The 17,886-nt window shown below is 51.5% G+C and overlaps 1 protein-coding gene across 1 annotated transcript; it reads right to left on the bottom strand.

Moving 5' to 3' along the window:
• Positions 1–692: 692 nt before the first annotated feature.
• LOC139024359 (basic proline-rich protein-like) lies at positions 693–7,436 on the bottom strand. The gene is made up of 2 exons (XM_070439100.1): positions 7,112–7,436; positions 693–3,913 (listed from the first exon to the last, which is right to left on the bottom strand). The coding sequence occupies exons 1-2, from the start codon at positions 7,434–7,436 to the stop codon at positions 693–695; spliced, it is 3,546 nt and encodes a 1,181-aa protein (XP_070295201.1).
• Positions 7,437–17,886: the final 10,450 nt, after the last annotated feature.

Consider the following 17,886-nt stretch of genomic DNA (forward strand, 5'->3'; position numbering starts at 1 on the left):
TTATCTTCACTTCGGAGGACCATAGAGAGAGAGAGAGAGAGAGGAGGAGAGAGAGAGAGAAGAGAAGAGAGAGAGGAGAGAGAGGAGAGGAGAGAGAGAGAGTCAGAGAAGAGAGTCCAGAGAGAGAGTCAGAGAGGGAGAGCAGAGAGAGAGTCAAGAGAGAGAAAGAGAGTCAGAGGACAGAGAGGATAGGAGAGGGGAGTTGGAGAGTTGTTGGAGCTGGTTGGAGAGTTGTTGTTGGAATATTCTGGAAATTCTGTCAACTCTGTAACCTTCTTGCAATGTAACCTCCAAAGCAAATGGAACATTTGACATAACCTGCAGACAAAGCACCAAGATTATGGAGTATGTTCCCTTAGTTTGTTCATCAGGCGACCCCTGACCCCTGACTGCTCTGTTACTTTCGTATATATTTTAGCACTTTTTCTTCCCTGCATATTTTGGGTTAGAAAATCTCCTGAGGTCATCTTGGGGGTCCCGGTTTTGAGCACGGCTGCTGTGCGTGCTATGTGTCTGGTCCCTGGGGCTCTGCTTTCTGTCTGTTCTGTCTCAGGGCTTTAACGGCCATGCCGGAAAGACGCCATCTGCCGAAATGTGTGGCCACAAACTTATCTACCAATGCTAATCGACAGCGCTGGGTGCTGACGGAGAAGACACTACAGAGCTTATTCATCTTCTTTTGATTCATCTGCCTAATCACTGGCCGGGTGTTTCCAAGGTAAAAACATGATCCTCCCACGCTGGCCAAAGGCTGTGTGGGCTTGGGGGCTGGGGGGCTGGGGGGGAATGTGGGGGGGACTGTGGGGGCCCTGTGGGGCTGTGGTGGGACTTGTGGGGGGCTGTTGGTACTGGGGGCTGTCGACTGTGGGAGCTGGGGTTGTGGGGCTTTTGGGCTTGTGGTGTGGCTGTGGACTGTGGGGCTGTGCGGTCTCTGTCGGCGGGTTGTCGGAGGGGCCTGTGGAAGGGGCTCGGTTTGGTACTGTGCGAGGCTGCTGTGGGGAGCTGTGGGCGGGGGGCTCGTCTGGGGGCCTTGTGGGACTGTGGGGGCTGTTGGTGCACTTGTGGAGGCTAGTGGGGGGCTTGTTGCGGGCTGTGGGGGCTTGGTGCGGGTTGTCGGAGCGCCTTGGGGCGGCTTTTGTGGGGTTGGTGGGCTGTGGGGGCCCTGTGGGGCTTGTCTGGGGGGTTTGTGGGGGCCTGTTCGGCGGGCCCTGGTGGGGGCTTGGGCGGGGGTTCTCGTGCGGCTGTCGGTGGGGACTGTGCGGGGGGCTGTTGTGGGCTGTTGGGTGTTGTGGCGGCCTGTGCGGTTGTGCGGGGCTGTGGGCGTGTGGCCGGGCGCCTCGGTGGGGGCCTGTGGGGGCTGTGGGCGGTTTGTGGGGGCCTGTGGGGGCTGGGGGGGGCTCCTGGGGTATGTGGGGCTGCTCGGGGTTGTGGGGCGGCTGTCTGCGGGGCTGTGGGGTTTGTGCGGCCTTGTGGGGGCTGTTGGGGGTTGGGGGGCCTGTGGGGGCTGTTCTGGGGGCTGTGGGCGGTTGTGGGGGGTCTGTGGGGGCTTGGGGGGCTGTGGGGTTGTCGGGGCCTAACACCCATGGTGGGGACTGTGGGGGCTGTTGGGGTTGTGGGGGCCTGTGGCGGGCTGTCGGGGCTGGTTGGGTTTTGTGGGGCTGTCGGGCGGCTGTCCGGCGGCTGTGGGGCCTGTTGCGGGAACTGTGGCGCTGTGGCGCTGGTGGGGGGCCCCTTGCGTGGGCTGTGGTGGCGGGCTGTCGGGCTGTTGGGCGACTGTTCAATGGCGGGCTGTTGGGGCTGTTGGCACGAGTGGTGGGGGCTCCCTGTGGGGGGACCTTCGTCGAGGGACTGTGGGGGCTTGTGGGCACCGTTGTGGGGGCGTGTTTGGGCGGACTGTGGGGGACTGTTGGGGGGGGCTGGGGCGACGTGGGGCGCTGCGGGCGGCTGTGGGCGGGACTTGTGGGGGCTGTGGACTGTGGGGGGCTGTGGGGACTCGTGGCGGGGGCTGTGGACTGCCTGGGCGGCTGCTGGGGGTTTGTGGGGGTTTGTGGTGGGGACTTGTGGCGGGGGCTGGTGCCGGACTTGTGGGGGACTGTGGGGGATGGTTGGGGCTTGGGCTGTGGGGGACTTGAGGTGGGGAACTGTGGCGGCGGGAACTGTGCCGGGACTGTGGGGGCTGGGTGGGGCTGTGGCTTGTGACGGCGGGGCCGTGGTGGGCGGACTGTGGAGCTGTGGGGGGCGCTGTGGCGGAAACTGTGGGGCGGGGGACTGTGGGGACTGGTGGAGGGCTTGCTGTGGGGCTTGGGATCTGTGGGGGACTTGTGCGGACTGTGCGGGCTGTGGGGTCTTGTGGGGGGATGTGGGGGCCTGTGGGGCTGTGGGGGCTGTGGGGGCTGTGGGACTGTGGGGAGGGCTGTGTTGGGGGACTGTGGGGCTGCTGTGGGACATGTGGGGGCTGGTTGCGGGCCTGTGGGGACTGTGGGGCGTTGTCTGACGTGGGCTGTGGGCGCGGGGACTGCTGGGCCGGGGTGGACTGGAAGGGCTGTGGGGGCTTGCTTGGGAGCTGTGGGGACTGTTGGGTGGTGTGGGGACTGTGGGACTGCCGGGACTGTGCGTGCGGGTTGTGGGGCCTGTGGGGGGCTGTGGGGACTGTGGCGCTGTGCGATGTGGGGCTGTTGGGGGCTTGTGGGGGACTGTGGGCTGTGGTGCTGTGGGGTTGTGGGGCTGTGGGTGTGGGGACTGTGGGGGCGGGGTGTGGGGGCTGTGGGCGGGACTGTGGGGGCTGTGGGGCTTGGTTTGGGGCTGTGGTGACTGTGGGCGTCTGTGGGGGCTGTGGGCTGGCTGGGGTGGGCTGTGGGGGCTGTGGCTGTGGGGCTTGGGTTGGGGGTGTGTGTGGGCTTGCTGGGGTGTGGTGGGGCGACTGTGGGAGCTGTGGGGCTGTGGGGCATGTGGGCGGGGGCTTGTGTGTGACCTGTGGGTTGTGGGGCGTGGGCTGAGTGGTGACTTGTCGGGGGTCTGTGGGGCTGTGGGCTTGGGGGGCCTGTGGGGGCTGGGGGCGACTGTGGGGACTGTGCGTTGGGGGTGCTGTGGGGCGGTGCTGTGCGGGTGTGGGCTGTGTGGCTGTGGGGCTGGCTGTGGTGCTGTGGGGGCTGTGGGGACTGTGGTGGGGGGCTCGCTTGGGGGCTGTGGGAGGCTGTGGGGACTGTGGGGCTTGTTGGGCTGGGGACTGTGGGGCTTGGGACTGTGGGGCTGTGGGGCGTGGGCTGTGGGGGCTGTGGGCGCTGTGGGGCATGTGGGGACTTGGGGACTGTGGTGACTGTGGGGGCGTGGGGCTGTGGGCTTGTGGGGGCTGTGGGCGGCGTGTGCGGACTGTTGGGGACTTGTGGGGATGTGGGGCGCTGTCCGGGTCTGTGGGGGCTGTGGGGCTTTTGGTGAGCTGTGGGGCTTGGACCTGGGGCTTGTGGGGGGACTGTTGGGGGCGACTGTGGCGCTGTGGTGACTGTGGGGGCTGTTCGGGACTTGTGGGGGGAGCTGTGGGGCTGTGGGGCTGTGGGGGCTGGGCGTGGGGCTGGGGGGCTGTCGGGGCTGTGGGACTGTGGGGCTGTGGGGGCTGTCGGGCTGTGGGGCCTGTGGGGCTGTGGGGCTGTGGGACTGTGGGGCTCTGGGACTTGTGGGGCTGGTGGTGACTTGTGGGGCTGTGGGCTGTGGTGGCCTGGTGGTGGCTGTCGGGCTTGTGGGCTGTGGGGGTGGTGGGGCTCGTGGGGCTGTGGGGCTGGGTGGCTGTTGCGGCTTGTGGGGCTCGTGGGGCTTTGGGGCTGTCGGGCCTGATGGGGCTGTGGGCTTTGGGGCTGTGGTTGGACTTGTGGGGCTGTGGGGCTGTGGGGGCTGTGGGGGCTGGTGGGCTTGGGGGCTGCTGCGGAGTTCAGTTAGGGAAACACAGGTGAGGATGGAAACCAAGGGATTGACTTAATAATTATTGTGGTGGCAATAGCCCCCACAATAGAATGGCATTGGTTGAAGCTCAATGTTAAATTCTAATATCCCTACCATCATATCTAAGCCAATATGACACCAATGTCAATGACAATTTGCTAATCAACTTGATTGGAGGTACACAACACACTCCCCGCCTCTTGTCATGAGCAATATGGCCGTCACCAAGAACCACATGCCAGATATTTTAACAGGGTCGTTAGTATTAGGACAAAAAGTCAATTTCTTGCCCCGACCTAGCTCCAACATCTAGGCGTCAGAGAAAAATGAGACTACAGCCTCCATTAAGTGACTATTAGACTTGCCACGTTTCGGACTATTTACGTTTGTAGGGGAAACATTTTTTGATGACGTTTATAATTTATCGCTCTCACATGCTAATTTCTGTCCATTAAAAACCAACGACGTGTTTTTAATAGGGAAGAAGGAATTGGTCTGAAGCCGAAAAAAGGAAAATAAAATTAATGCGCACCTCAATGCTTACTCCACCCATGCTATACCAAGGTTCTGCAGCACACAACTTTGACCCCGGTAGCTATTTTGGTCCTTCTCAAACAGCCTAATTCATACTCTTCAGTGGAATAATGGACTTTACAGTGTCCTGCTATTAAAATAATATATACTGGTATATTGCTACAATTTAAGGCCATGTGGAAAACAATAATGCAGGCTGGTGGTGTGAGAACCCGGGTCTGGGCGGAGGAGATGGAGTCGTTGTTTGTGTACATCAGTAAGTTGTTGTATGTAATTTACATGTCCTTTGGGTGGTGGACCATTCTTGATAAAAACAAGACACTGTTTTGAGCGTGAATAACCCAGCAGCATTGCAGTTCTTGACACACTCAAAGTCTCAAACCGGTGCGCCTGGTACACACTACCATACCCCATTTTTCCGCTCAACCCTTTTACTTGATTGTTGAATTAAGGCCAATACTTGTTACTTACAACATCATGCTAATCACATTAGCGCACGTTAGATCAACAGTCGCGGTGGGACCAATCTCATAGAGGTTAAAATTTAAAAAATGAAATATACATATCCATCAGTATTCAGAACCTTTACTCAGTACTTTGTTGAAGCACCTTTGGCAGCGATTAAAGCCTCAAGTCTTCTTGGGTATGACGCTACAAGCTTGGCACACCTGTATTTGGGGAGTTTCTCCCATTCTTCTCTGCAGATCCTCTCAAGCTCTGTCAGGTTGGATGGGGAACGATGCTGCACAGCTATTTTCAGGTCTCTCCAAAGGTGTTCGATCGGGTTCAAGTCTGGGGTCTGGCTGGGCCACTCAAAGACATTCAGAGACTTGTCCTGCATTGTCTTGGCTGTGTGCTTAGGGTCGTTGTCATGTTGGAAGGTGAACCTTCGCCCCAGTCTAAGGTCCTGAAAACTCTGGAGCAGGTTTTCATCAAGGATCTCTCTGTACGTTCATCTTTCCCTCGATCCTGACTAGTCTCCCAGTCCTTGCCTCTAAAAAACAGCCACACAGCATGATGCTGCCACCACCATGCTTCACCGTAGGGATGGTGCCAGGTTTCCTCCAGACGTGACACTTGGCATTTAGGCAGAAGTGTTCAATCTTGGTTTCATCAGACCAGGGAATCTTGTTTCTCATGGTCTGAGTGTCCTTTAAGTGCCTGTTGGCAAACTCCAAGCGGGCTGTTATGTGCCTTTTACTGAGGAGTAGCTTCCGTCTGGCCACTCTACAATAAAGGCCCGATTGGTGGAGTGCTACAGAGATGGTTGTCCTTCTGGAAGTTTCTCCCATCTCCACAGAGGAACTCTGGAGCTCTGCCAGAGTGACCCTCGGGTTCTTGGTCAACTCCCTGACCGAGGCCCTTCTCCCCCGATTGCTCAGTTTGGCCGGGCGGCCAGCTCTAGGAAGGGGCTTGGTGGTTCCAACTGTCTTCCATTTAAGAATGATGGAGGCCACTGTGTTCGAGGAACTTCAATGCTTTGTTGGTATCCTTCACCAGATCTGTGCCTTGACACAATCCTGTCTCAGAGCTCTACAGACAATTCCTTCGACCTCATGGTTTGGTTTATGCTCTGACATGCACGGTCAACTGTGGGACCTCATATAGACAGGATAGACAACCTTTCCAAATCATGTCCAATCAATTGAATTTACCACAGGTGGACTCCAATCAAGTTGTAGAAACATCTCAAGAATGATCAATGGAAACAGAATGCACCTGAGCTCAATTTCGAGTCTCATAGCAAAGTTTCTGAATACTGATGTAAATAAGATATTTATGTATTTTATTAAATCGATTTTAGAATAAGGTGGTAACAGTAGTTTCCGAACACACTATATATCAAAATCAAATCAAATGTTATTTGTCACATGCGCCGAATACAACAGGTGACATTGTGTCACCTTACTGACAAGCCCTTATTAACCACCAATGCAGTTTTATGAAAAAGTAAAAAATAGATAAGTTAAAATAAAAAATAAAAGTAACAAATAATTAGAGCAGCAGTAAAATAACAATAGCGAGATGGTACCGGTACAGAGTCAATGTGCGGGGGCACCGGTTAGTTGAGGTAATTTAGGAAATATGTACATGGACACTAACGGTCAAAAGTTTTAGAACACCTACTCAGGGTTTTTCTTTATTTATACTATTTTCTACATTGTAGAATAATAGTGAAGACATCAAAACTATAACATATGGAATCATGTCATTAGTGGGGCCTGGGGAGAGAGACTGGGGTGTTGGGGTGTAATGACTGGGGAGTGAGAGTGGGCTGTTGGGGTGTAATGACTGGGGACTGAGAGTAGGGTGTTGGGGTGTAATGACTGGGGACTGAGAGTGGGGTGTTGGGGTGTAATGACTGGGGAGTGAGAGTGGGGTGTTGGGGTGTAATGACTGGGGAGTGAGAGTGGGGTGTTGGGGTGTCAATGACTGGGGATGAGAGTGGGTGTTGGGTGTAATGATGGGACTGAGAGTGGGGTGTTGGGGTGTAATGACTGGGGATGAGAGTGGGGTGTTGGGGTGGTATGACTGGGGATGAGAGTGGGTGTTGGGGTGTAATGAGGGCTGGGTGGATGAGAGTGGGGTGTTGGGGTGTAAATGACTGGGTGGATGAGAGAGTGGGGTGTTGGGGTGTACGGACTGGTGGGAGGGGAGTGGGGTGTGGTGGTGTGTAATGACTGGGACTGAGAGGGGGGTGTATGGACGCTGGGACTGAGAGTGGGGTGTTGGGCTGTTGGGGTGTATGACTGGGGCTGGAGGGGCTGTTGGGGTGTATGACTGGGGACGTGAGAGGGGTGGTTGGGGTGTAATGACTGGGGGACTGAGAGGGGGTGTTTGTTGGGGGGTGTGTAATTGGACTGGGACTGAGAGGGGGCTGTTGGGGTGTACGGCCTGGGCTGGGGCGGGGGCTTTATCCCTACAGCTATTAGGAGGTAATTAAGTCCTAACACCACAGAGCCTCCCATGGCTACTATAACACAACTGCAAATGGAAAGCTTACAAGCTCCTTTAGACGGCAGGACAAATTGAATGGAACTCATTGGGCTTTGCCATTATTCCAGCGGACCCATCTGGCTGGGAAAAGAGAAAGGGGATTTCGCTGGAGGTTGTGTGAGGGTTGTGGTTGGTTCGCTGCGAGGTGTGTGTGTGTGTGTGTGTGTGTGTGTGTTGGGGTGGGGGGTTGGGGTTGGGTGTGTGTGTGGTGTGGTGGTGGTGTGTGTGTGTGTGTGTGTCAGCTCCTCTTAACAGGCAGCTTGAGGTTTGCTTTTGTCAACCTGTTCTGTGATCCTCGTGGGGTCAGGCAGGGGGGCGTGGGGTGGGGGGGAGAGGGGGTGGCAGGCCAGGGGGGTGGGGGGGTGCAAGGGCATTAACCCACGATTTAAACAACACAGCATGGGATGAATATATTTCATCGCCTGCAATTCACACGCCTATAGGAGCTCCAGATGCTTAGTCTAGCAAGAAAGAAAGTATCCTATCATACTATCTACTGAGACCTGCTGCTATTTATCATACTGTTACTGAGACCTGCTGCTATCTATCATACTGTTCATGAGACTGCTTGCTATCTATCCATACTGTTTGAGACTGCTGCTATCTATCCATACTGTTCTGAGATGCTGCTATCTATCGCATACTGTCTGAGACCTGCTGCTATCTACCATACTGTACTGAGACCTGCTGCTATCTATCCATACTGTCTGAGACCTGCTGCTATCTATCCATACTAGTCTGAGACTGCTGCTATCTATACTATACTGTACTGAGACCTGCTGCTATCTATCCATACTGTTTGAGACTGCTGCTATCTATCATCTTCTGAGACCTGGCTATTATCCATACTGTTCTGAGACCAGCTGCTATCTATCCATACTGTTCTGAGACCTGCTGCTATCTATCCATATGTACCTGAGACCTGCTGCTATCTATCCATACTGTTCTGAGACCTGCTGCTATCTATCATACTGTCTGAGACCAGACTGCTATCTATCATACTGTACTGAGACCTGCGCTATCTATCCAACTGTTCTGAGACCAGCTGCTATTTATCCATGACTGAACTGAGACCTGGCTGCTATTCTATCCATACTGAACTGAGACCTGCTGCTATTTATCCATACTGTTCTGAGACCAGCTGCTATTTAATCATACTGAACTGAGACCTGCTGCTATCTATCATACTGTTCTGAGACCAGCTGCTATTTATCCATATGAACTGAGACCTGCTGCTATTATCCATACTGAACTGAGACCTGCTGCTATCTATCCATACTGTACTGAGACCTGCTGCTATCTATCCATACTGAGACTGAGACCTGCTGTTATCATACTTTCTGAGACCTGCTGCTATCTATCATACTGTTCTGAGACCTGCTGCTATCTATCCATTACTGTTCTGAGACCTGCTGCTTATCTATCCATACTGTTGTAGCTGAGACCTGCTGCTATCTATCCATACTGCTCTGAAGACCTGCTGCTATCTATTCCATACTTTCTCAGCACCTGCTGCTATCTTATCCTAACTGTCCCTGAGACCCTCTGCTAATCTATCCATACTCTTCTGAGACGTGAATGCTATCTATCCATCTGTACTGGCGACCTGCTGCTATCTATCCATACTGTACTGAGACCTGCTGCTATCTATCCATACTGTTCTGAGACCTGCTGCTATCTATCCATACTGATCTGAGACCTGCTGCTATCTATCCATACTGTTCTGAGACCTGCTACTATCTATCCATACTGTTCTGAGACCTGCTGCTATCTATCTATCTATCTATCTATCTATCTATCTATCTATCTATCTATCTATCTATCTATCTATCTATCTATCTATCTATCTATCTATCCTTAAGGTTCAGTGTCATGTCAGACTAGCTATTCATTGTTACATAAAAATGCAAAATTTAAATTGACAAATAAATGAATTGTTAAACCATCCCATCTGGCTGAAGATTGCACAGCTTTACCCACCGTGGGTTAATTAGCTAAATCTTTGAAATCGAAAAAGTATTTTGCAAGTACTACTGTATGTAACAATGTGTTTACCCACAGAGGTACACTATAGCCAACAATGTTACTAAAGTTTTAGTTCCAGATTGAATGTAAAATAAAACGTGAACTAATATCCAATGTTCTTATTTTCAAAGTTTTATTGCTAACGTGTGGATCGATCACAGTAAAACACTTGCTATTCCGAGAGTAACAAGGAAATCCTCCCTGGCTCTGTTGAATGACAGCGATATAACCATAGAGATCCTATCACATTCCTAATTCTATGGATATAACTCTCTCCTTACTGTTGTTTCGTGGTCCTGCGATACAATAGGTTAAAGGAGCCTAATGACCAAGAATCTCCCATCCTTAATGGGGCGCCATTGACTCAACAACAGGCAGAACAAGGAGAAACAATAGCAGGCAGTACAACAATGGAGTTCACGAACAGCAGCTCCACCATGGGAAGAGCCCAGCCTGTCCCTGTTCTGGGGTTATTACCATCATATGGAGAGAGAGAGAGAGCCCAGCCTGTCCCTGTTCTGGGGTTATTACCATCATATGGAGAGAGAGAGAGAGCCCAGCCTGTCCCTGTTCTGGGGTTATTACCATCAGATGGAGGAAAAGGAGCCAGCCTGTCCTGTTCTGGGTTATTTACCATCATATGGAGAGAGAGAGAGAGCCCAGCCTGTCCCTGTTCTGGGGTTATTACCATCATATGGAGAGAGAGAGAGAGCCCAGCCTGTCCCTGTTTGGGGTTATTACCATCAGATGGAAGAGAGAGAGGCCCAGCCTGTCCCTGTTCTGGGGTTATTAACATCGATATGGAGAGAGAGAGAGAGAGCCCAGCCTGTCCCGTTCTGGGGTTATTACACATATGAGAGAGAGAGAGAGCCAGCCTGTCTGTTCTGGGGTTATTACTCATATTGGAGAGAGAGAGAGAGAGCCCAGCCTGTCCTGTTTCTGGGGTTTAACATTCACATATGGAGAGAGAGAGAGGGAGAGCCCACTGTCCCTGTTCTGGGGTATATACCATCATAGGAGAGAGAGAGAGATGCCCAAGCCTGTCCCTTGTCTGGGTTATTACATCATATGGAGAGAGAGAGAGCCCAGCCGTCCCTGTTCTGGGGTTATTACATCATATGGAGAGAGAGAGAGAGTCCAGCCTGTCCCTGTTGGGTTATTACATCAATGAGAAGAGAGAGAGAGAGAGAGCCCAGCCTGTCCCTGTTCTGGGTACTTAAACCTTTATCATTTTGGGAGAGAGAGAGAGAGGCCCAAGCCTTCCCTGTTCTGGGGTATTATCATCATATGGAGAGAGAGAAAGAGCCAGCTGTCCCTGTTCTGGGGTGATTAACTTCATATGGAGAAGAGAGAGAGAGAGAGCCCAGCCTGTCCCTGTTCTGGGGTTATATACATCATAGATGGAGAGAGAGAGAGAGCCCAGCCTGTCCCTGTTCTGGGGTTATTACCATCAGATGGGAGGAGAGAGAGCCCAGCTGTCCCTGTTCTGGGGTTATTATAATCATATGGAGGAGAGAGGAGAGAGCCCAGCCTGTCCCTGGTCTGGGGGTTAAAAACCATCTGGATGGAGAGAGAGAGAGCCCAGCCTGTCCTGTTCTGGGTTATAACATTCAGAGGGAGGGAGAGAGAGGAGAGAGCCCAGCCTGTCCCTTTGGGGATTTACCATCAGATGGAGGAAGACGAAGCCCAGCCTGTCCTGTTCTGGGGTTATTAACATCATATGGAAGAGAGAGAGAGGCCAGCCAGTCCTTTCTGGGTTATTAACATCACATGGAGAGAGGGAAGCCCAGCCTGTCCTCTCTTTGGGTTATTAACATCATATGGGAGAGAGAGAGAGAGCCCAGCCTGCCCTGTTCTGGGGTTATTAACTCATGATGGAGAGAGAGAGAGTCCAGCCTGTCCCTGTTCTGGGTTATAAACATCAGATGGAGAAGAGAGAGAGCCCAGCCTGTCCCTGTTCTGGGTTATTAACATCAGATGGAGAGAGAGAGAGCCCAGCCTGTCCCTGTTTCTGGGGTTATTACACATCATGGAGACAGAGAGAGCCCAGCCTGTCCCTGTTCTGGGGTATTAACATCAGATGTGAGAAGAGAGAGCCCAGCCTGTCCCTGTTCTGGTTATTAACATCATATGGAGAGAGAGAGAGAGCCCAGCCTCTGTCCCTGTTCTGGGTTATTAACATCATATGGAAGAGAGAGAGCCCAGCCTGTTCCCTGTTCTGGGGGTATATTAACACTATGGAGAGAGAGAGAGCCCAGCCTGTCCCTGTTCTGGGTTATTACATCATATGGAGAGAGAGAGAGAGCCCAGCCTGTCCTGTTCTGGGGTTATTACCATCATATGGAGAGAGAGAGCCCAGCCAGTCCCTTTTCTGGGGTTAATTACCATCATATGGAGAGAGAGAGAGTCCAGCCTTGTTCCCTGTTCTGGGTTATTAACATTCATACGGGAGAGAGGGGTGTTGAAATTCCTTCACTTCATTCCCCCCTTCCACTCCCCTCTGGCCCCCCACCCCTCTGGCCCCTCCACCCCTCCCCCCGCCGCTCCCCTTACCACACACACCCTTACCACACATACACACACAGACAGACTCAGCCCTCTGCCCCACCCAGTCGCAGCGACAGGTTGGAGTTTGATTGTCAGCTTGGCGTGCCCTCTCCGTCACCTTCTTGGCCTTCAGTAGGTATAGAGCCACCATGCTATTGTCCAGCTCTCTGCTCTCAAAAGAATAACACCTCTTCGTCTCTGCTTTCAATGTTTTTTCCTCTGTCTACTTGCACACACACCCACACCACAGACACACACACACACACACACACACACCACACACACACCACACACAGACACAAGACACAGACAACACACACACACACACACCACACACCACACACACACACACACAACCCACACACACACACACACACACACAGACACACACCACACAACACACACACACACACACCACACACAACACACACAACACCACACACACCACACACACACACACACACACTCCTCCTCTTAGCCTCCTAACTGACAGATGGGTTGCAGTACATTCCCGTTATCGTCAAACAGTTCAGAGGTCTACCCAATACTGAAGGTCAACAAGATAAACAGCGTTAATGTGTCTAAACTACGCTAAGCCCTCATGCCTCTCTTTCGTCACCTCATTTCTCCCTATGTTGTTTACCTCTTCAATCACCGTTTTCTAATGACTCAGAAAACAGTAACTTCCAGATTAAAATGTGTATTTCACTTCACTATAGTTTGTGGATCTAGTGAATTGTGAATATTTTATTAGGATCCCTAATAACTAACGCCATAACGTCAGCTAATCTTCCTAGTGCCATTTCCTAATGCACAAAATAGTTGTGCCAAGTGCTATTTAACTGTGTCCCATTGTCTTTTGTCTAGAACCCGTGCAGAGAGTGATTTCACTGGGTACTGTAGTGTTTCAGAGGTTTTGGCTGTATCAGATTTGCATCATGCCTTGTGGATAGTGGAGGTGTTCCAGCTGGGCATCGGGTTGAACTCAAGAAGGTAGCAAGCCCTCCAGCTGACTAACAGAGGGAAAACAGCAGGGAAGAACAGGACACTAAAGGGACTGCTCACTGCAGTCAACAAGTGGCTAGGCAGTGTGAGCAGACGCCTGGAACATATTACTGATGTGAGAAGTAGAAGAGGTAGGAGAGGAAGAAGAGGTAGGAGAGGTAGAAGAGGAAGAAGGGGTAGAAAGGTAGAGAGTAGAAGAGGTAGGAAGAGTAGAAGAGGAAGAAGGTGTAGGAGAGGTAGAAGAGGTAGGAGAGGTAGAAGAGGAGGAAGGGGTAGAAGAGGTAGAGATGGTAGAAAGAGGAGAAGAGAGAAGAGGTAGAGAGGTAGAAGGGTTGGAGAGATAGAAGGAGAGGTAGAATAGAGGTAGAAGTGGTAGAAGGGAGTAGAAGAGTAGAAGAGGTAGAAGAGAAGTAGAAGGGTAGAAGAGGTAGACGGAGAGGTAGAAGAGTAGAAGCGTAGAGAGAGAGGAGAGGTAGAAGAGGAGGAAGGGTAGAAGGGTTGGAGGAGAGGTCGAAGAGGAGGAAGGTAGAAGGGTTGGAGGAGATGTAGAAGAGGAGAAGGGGTAGAAGGTTGAGAGTAGAAGAGGAGAAGGCGGTAGAAGAGTAGAAGAGGTAGAAGAGGTAGAAGGAGAGTAGAAGAGTAGAAAGTAGTAGAGAGAGGGAGTAGTAGAAGAGGAGGAAGGGTAGAAGTTGGAGGAGAGGTAGAAGAGAGGAAGGGGTAGAAGTAGTAAGGTAGAAGAGGTAGAAAAAGAGTAGTAGAGACAAGAGCAGAATCTCTAACGGGACATGCTGGGTGTGCTGCGGGATTTTTGCCCCTAGCAACTCGGGGAAGCCCTCATTCAATTCTTTGTCAATTACGTTGTCATCAAGCCATTGGGGTTTTAAGGCTCAGAAGAGGAAAGACAAGAAAAGGACAGGCTGATGTAATTAAAGTCATACACATTGAGCTCCGTGAGGAGATGGGGGGTTCATTAGGAGGAGAATGAAAAGCTGCCAACGAGGTTGTGTGAGTGTGTGTGTGTGTTGTTGTGTGTGTGTGTGTGTGTGTGTGTGTGTGTGTGTGTGTGTGGTGTGTGTGTGTGTGTGTGTGTGTGTGTGTGGTGTGTGTGTGTGTGGTGTGTGTGTGTGTGTTGTGTGTGTGGTGTGTGCGCGCGCGTGTGTGAGAGAGAGAGAGAGTGTAAGTGTGTTATTTGAGGGGGTGAACAAGTGCAACAGTTTATCTCCTGCATGTGTCTTCTCACCAGCCATTCCTTTATGATTTTTGTTTTGTCCCTCTCCTGCTCTGTCCCACAGTGTTGGGTCAAGAAGGGGGGAGAGTTGCGAGAGAGGGATGGGGGATGAGGAAGGAGGAGGCTGGTTAGAGGGCTGTTGTCACTGTGAATGGCTCAGGGGTGGTTCACATCATCGGGGCATTGATGGCATCCCCTCCCCTGTGTAAAACAAGTCCTGTGTGCCTGCCTGAACACTGGGGCATTGTGTCCACCCCTCACATGCACCATACCACCCAAGAGTGTCCACATACACTACCCCATCCCTCCCCCTCTCTCTCTCTCCTCTCCCTCTCTCTCCTCCACCCCTCTGTCTCTCATCCACCCCTCTCTCTCTCTCCTCCACGCCTCATCCCTCCTCTCTCTCTCTCCTCCACCCCTCTGTCTCTCATCCACCCCTCTCTCTCTCTGCTCCACCTCTATCTCTCTCCACCACGCCTCACCCCTCCTCTCTCCTCCTCTACCTCTCTCTCTCTCATCCACCCCTCTCTCTCTCTCCTCCACCTCTATCTCTCTCCTCTACGCCGCACCCCTCCCTCTCCTCTCTCTCCTCCACCTATCTCTCTCTCCTCCACCCCTCTCTCTCTCCTCCACCTCTATCTCTCTCCTCCACGCCTCATCCCTCCCCTCTCTATCTCCTCCACGCCTCTCTCTCTCTTCCTCGCCTCTCCCCCCCCCCCCCCCCCCCCCCGCTCTCTCTCTCTCTCTCTCTCATCCCATACTCTATCTCTCTCCTCCACGCCTCACCCTCCCTCTTCTCCTCTCCTCCACCCCTCTGTCTCTCTCTCTCATCCAACCCTCCCCTCTATCTCCTCCACGCCTCTCTCTCTCTTCCTCGCCTCACCTTCCACCCCGCTCTCTCCCCCCTCAGCAGAGTGTGACCCAACAGGCTAGCCTAGGCTGACCAGAGCTGTATGGGGATCCAGGGAGGGGTCAACATGGGGAACTAAACTGCCGGGTGTAACCCTAGATAGCAAGCTTTCATGGTCAAAACATATAGGCTCAGTGGTTGGTAAAATGGGAAGAGGTCTGTCCCATGATATATAAGGGCACAAGGCGAGACCCAGATTCAGACACGGGAGGCAGATGGTTTGAGTCTTTGATATGCAAGAGAATGGTCGTGGACAGGCAAAAGGTCAAAACCAGTTCCGAGTCCAGGAGATGCAGAGCGGCAGGCAGAATGGTCAGGCCGGCGGGTATGGAGTCCATAAAACAGGCAAGGGTCAAAAACCGGAAGGACTAGCAAAAGAGAATAGAAGCAGGGGTACGGGAAAACCGCTGGTTGACTTGAAAAACATACAAGACGAACTGGCACAGAGAGAAAGGAAACACAGGGAGATATACACCAGGGAAAATAAGCGACACCTGGAGGGGGTAGAGACAATCACAAGACAGGTGAAACAGATCAGGGTGTGACCCCTCTAGAGGCGCTACCTGGCATCCTACCTGGTTGACCGGGGTGTCGGCGGTGGAAGTCGGCGATGAGGGCTGGATCCAGGATGTCTCTAGCGGGAACCCAGCCCCTCTCCTCTGGGCCGTAACCCTCCCAGTCAACCAGGTACTGGAAGCCGTGCAAAGGGGGAGACACTCTAGACTCAAACTGTTATAGACCTACATCAATCCTGCTCTGCCTTTCTAAAATTTTCGAAAGGAAAGTTAACAAACAGATCACCGACCATTTCGAATCCCACCGTACCTTCTCCACTATGCAATCTGGTTTCCGAGCTGGTCATGGGTGCACCTCAGCCACGCTCAAGGTCCTAAACGATATCATAACAGCCATCGATAAAAGACAGTACGGTGCAGCCGTCTTCATCGACCTGGCCAAGGCTTTCGACTCTGTCAATCACCGTATTCTTATCGGCAGACTCAATAGCCTTGGTTTCTCAAATGACTGCCTTGCCTGGTTCACCAACTACTTCTCAGACAGAGCTCAGTGTGTCAAATTGTAGGGCCTGTTGTCCAGAACCTCAGGCAGTCTCTATGGGGGTGCCACAGGGTTCAATTCTTGGGCCGACTCTTTTCTCTGTATACATCAATGCTGTCGTTCTTGCTGCCGGTAATTCTCTGATCCACCTCTACGCAGACGACACCATTCTGTATACATCTGGCCCTTCTTTGGGCCCTGTGTTAACAAACCTCCGAATGAGCTTCAATGCAATACATCTCTCCTTTACCTCCCTACTCTTCTACATTTGCACACACTGTACATAGATTTTTCTATCGTGTTGTTAACTGTACGTTTGTGTTGTTGTTTTTGTCGTACTGCTTTGCTTTATCTTGGCCATGTCGCAGTTGTAAATGAGAACTTGTTCTCAACTGGCCGACCTGGTTAAATAAAGGTAAAATAAACAAACAAAAACATGTGCGGCAAATAAGGTCAATTGCATTTGGTCCAGAACAAAGCGTCACCTATCGCACTTAGATGTACACTGGGGGAGAATGTCAGTAACAGACATGTCCGTCTCTCCTGGCTCATAGTGGAGGAGAGATGGACTGCATCACTATTGTTCTTGGTGTGAGGTGTTGATGTGTTGAAGGTACCGAACTGTCTGTTCAAGCAGATGGCACACAGTTCGGACACTCATCGGTACAACACAAGACATGCAACCAGAGGTCTTTCACAGTCCCCAGGTCCAGAACAGAGGCTGGGAAACGCACAGTATTAAATAGAGTCATGGCTACATAGAACTCCCTGCCACCCCAAGTAATTCAAGCATGCAATAAAAACAGTTGAAAAAACAGATAAAAAACCACCTTATTACACTTTGAAGAGACACAGATATATATATCTTGTATTGTAAATTGCACTGTATTATGTATTAGACCTAGATAGTGTGTGTATGTACTGATATGTAGACTATGTGAGACGTTTTACCTTATAATGTTCTGTACTATAGAACCAGCCAAAAGTCTGGACAAACCTAACTCATTCCAGAGTTTTTCTATATTTTAACTATTTTCTACATTGTAGAATAATAGTGAAGACATCAACGCTATGAAATACACATATGGAGTCATGTAGTAACCAAAAAAGTGTTAAACAAATCAAAATATATTTTATATTTCAGATTCTTCAAAGTAGCCAACCTTTGCCTTGATGACAGTTTTGTACACTCTTGGCATTCTCTCAACCAGCTTCATGAGGTAGTCACCTGGAATGCATTTCAATTAACAGGTGTGCCTTGTTAAAAGTTAATTTGGTGGAATTTCTTTCCTTGTTAATAAGTTTGAGCCAATCAGTTGTGTTGTGAAAAGGTAGGGGTTGAATACAGAAGATAGCCCTATTTGGTAAAACACCAAGTCCATATTATGGCAATAACAGCTCAAATAAGCAAAGAGAAATGACAGTCCATCATTACTTTAAGACATGAAGGTCAGTCAATCTGGAACATTTCAACAACTTCAACTTCTTCAAGTGGAGTCGCAAAAACAATCAAAGCGTTATGATGAAACTGGCTCTCATGAGGACCCCCATGGGACCTGGGGGAAGGAGAGGGGTCAACAGGGAGGAACTATACCCAGGCAGAGGTGAGGGAACTGGGGGAAGGAGAGGGGTCAACAAGGAGGAACTATAC

Source organism: Salvelinus sp. IW2-2015, unplaced genomic scaffold (genome assembly GCF_002910315.2).
Source record: "Salvelinus sp. IW2-2015 unplaced genomic scaffold, ASM291031v2 Un_scaffold1415, whole genome shotgun sequence".
NCBI lineage: Eukaryota > Metazoa > Chordata > Actinopteri > Salmoniformes > Salmonidae > Salvelinus > Salvelinus sp. IW2-2015.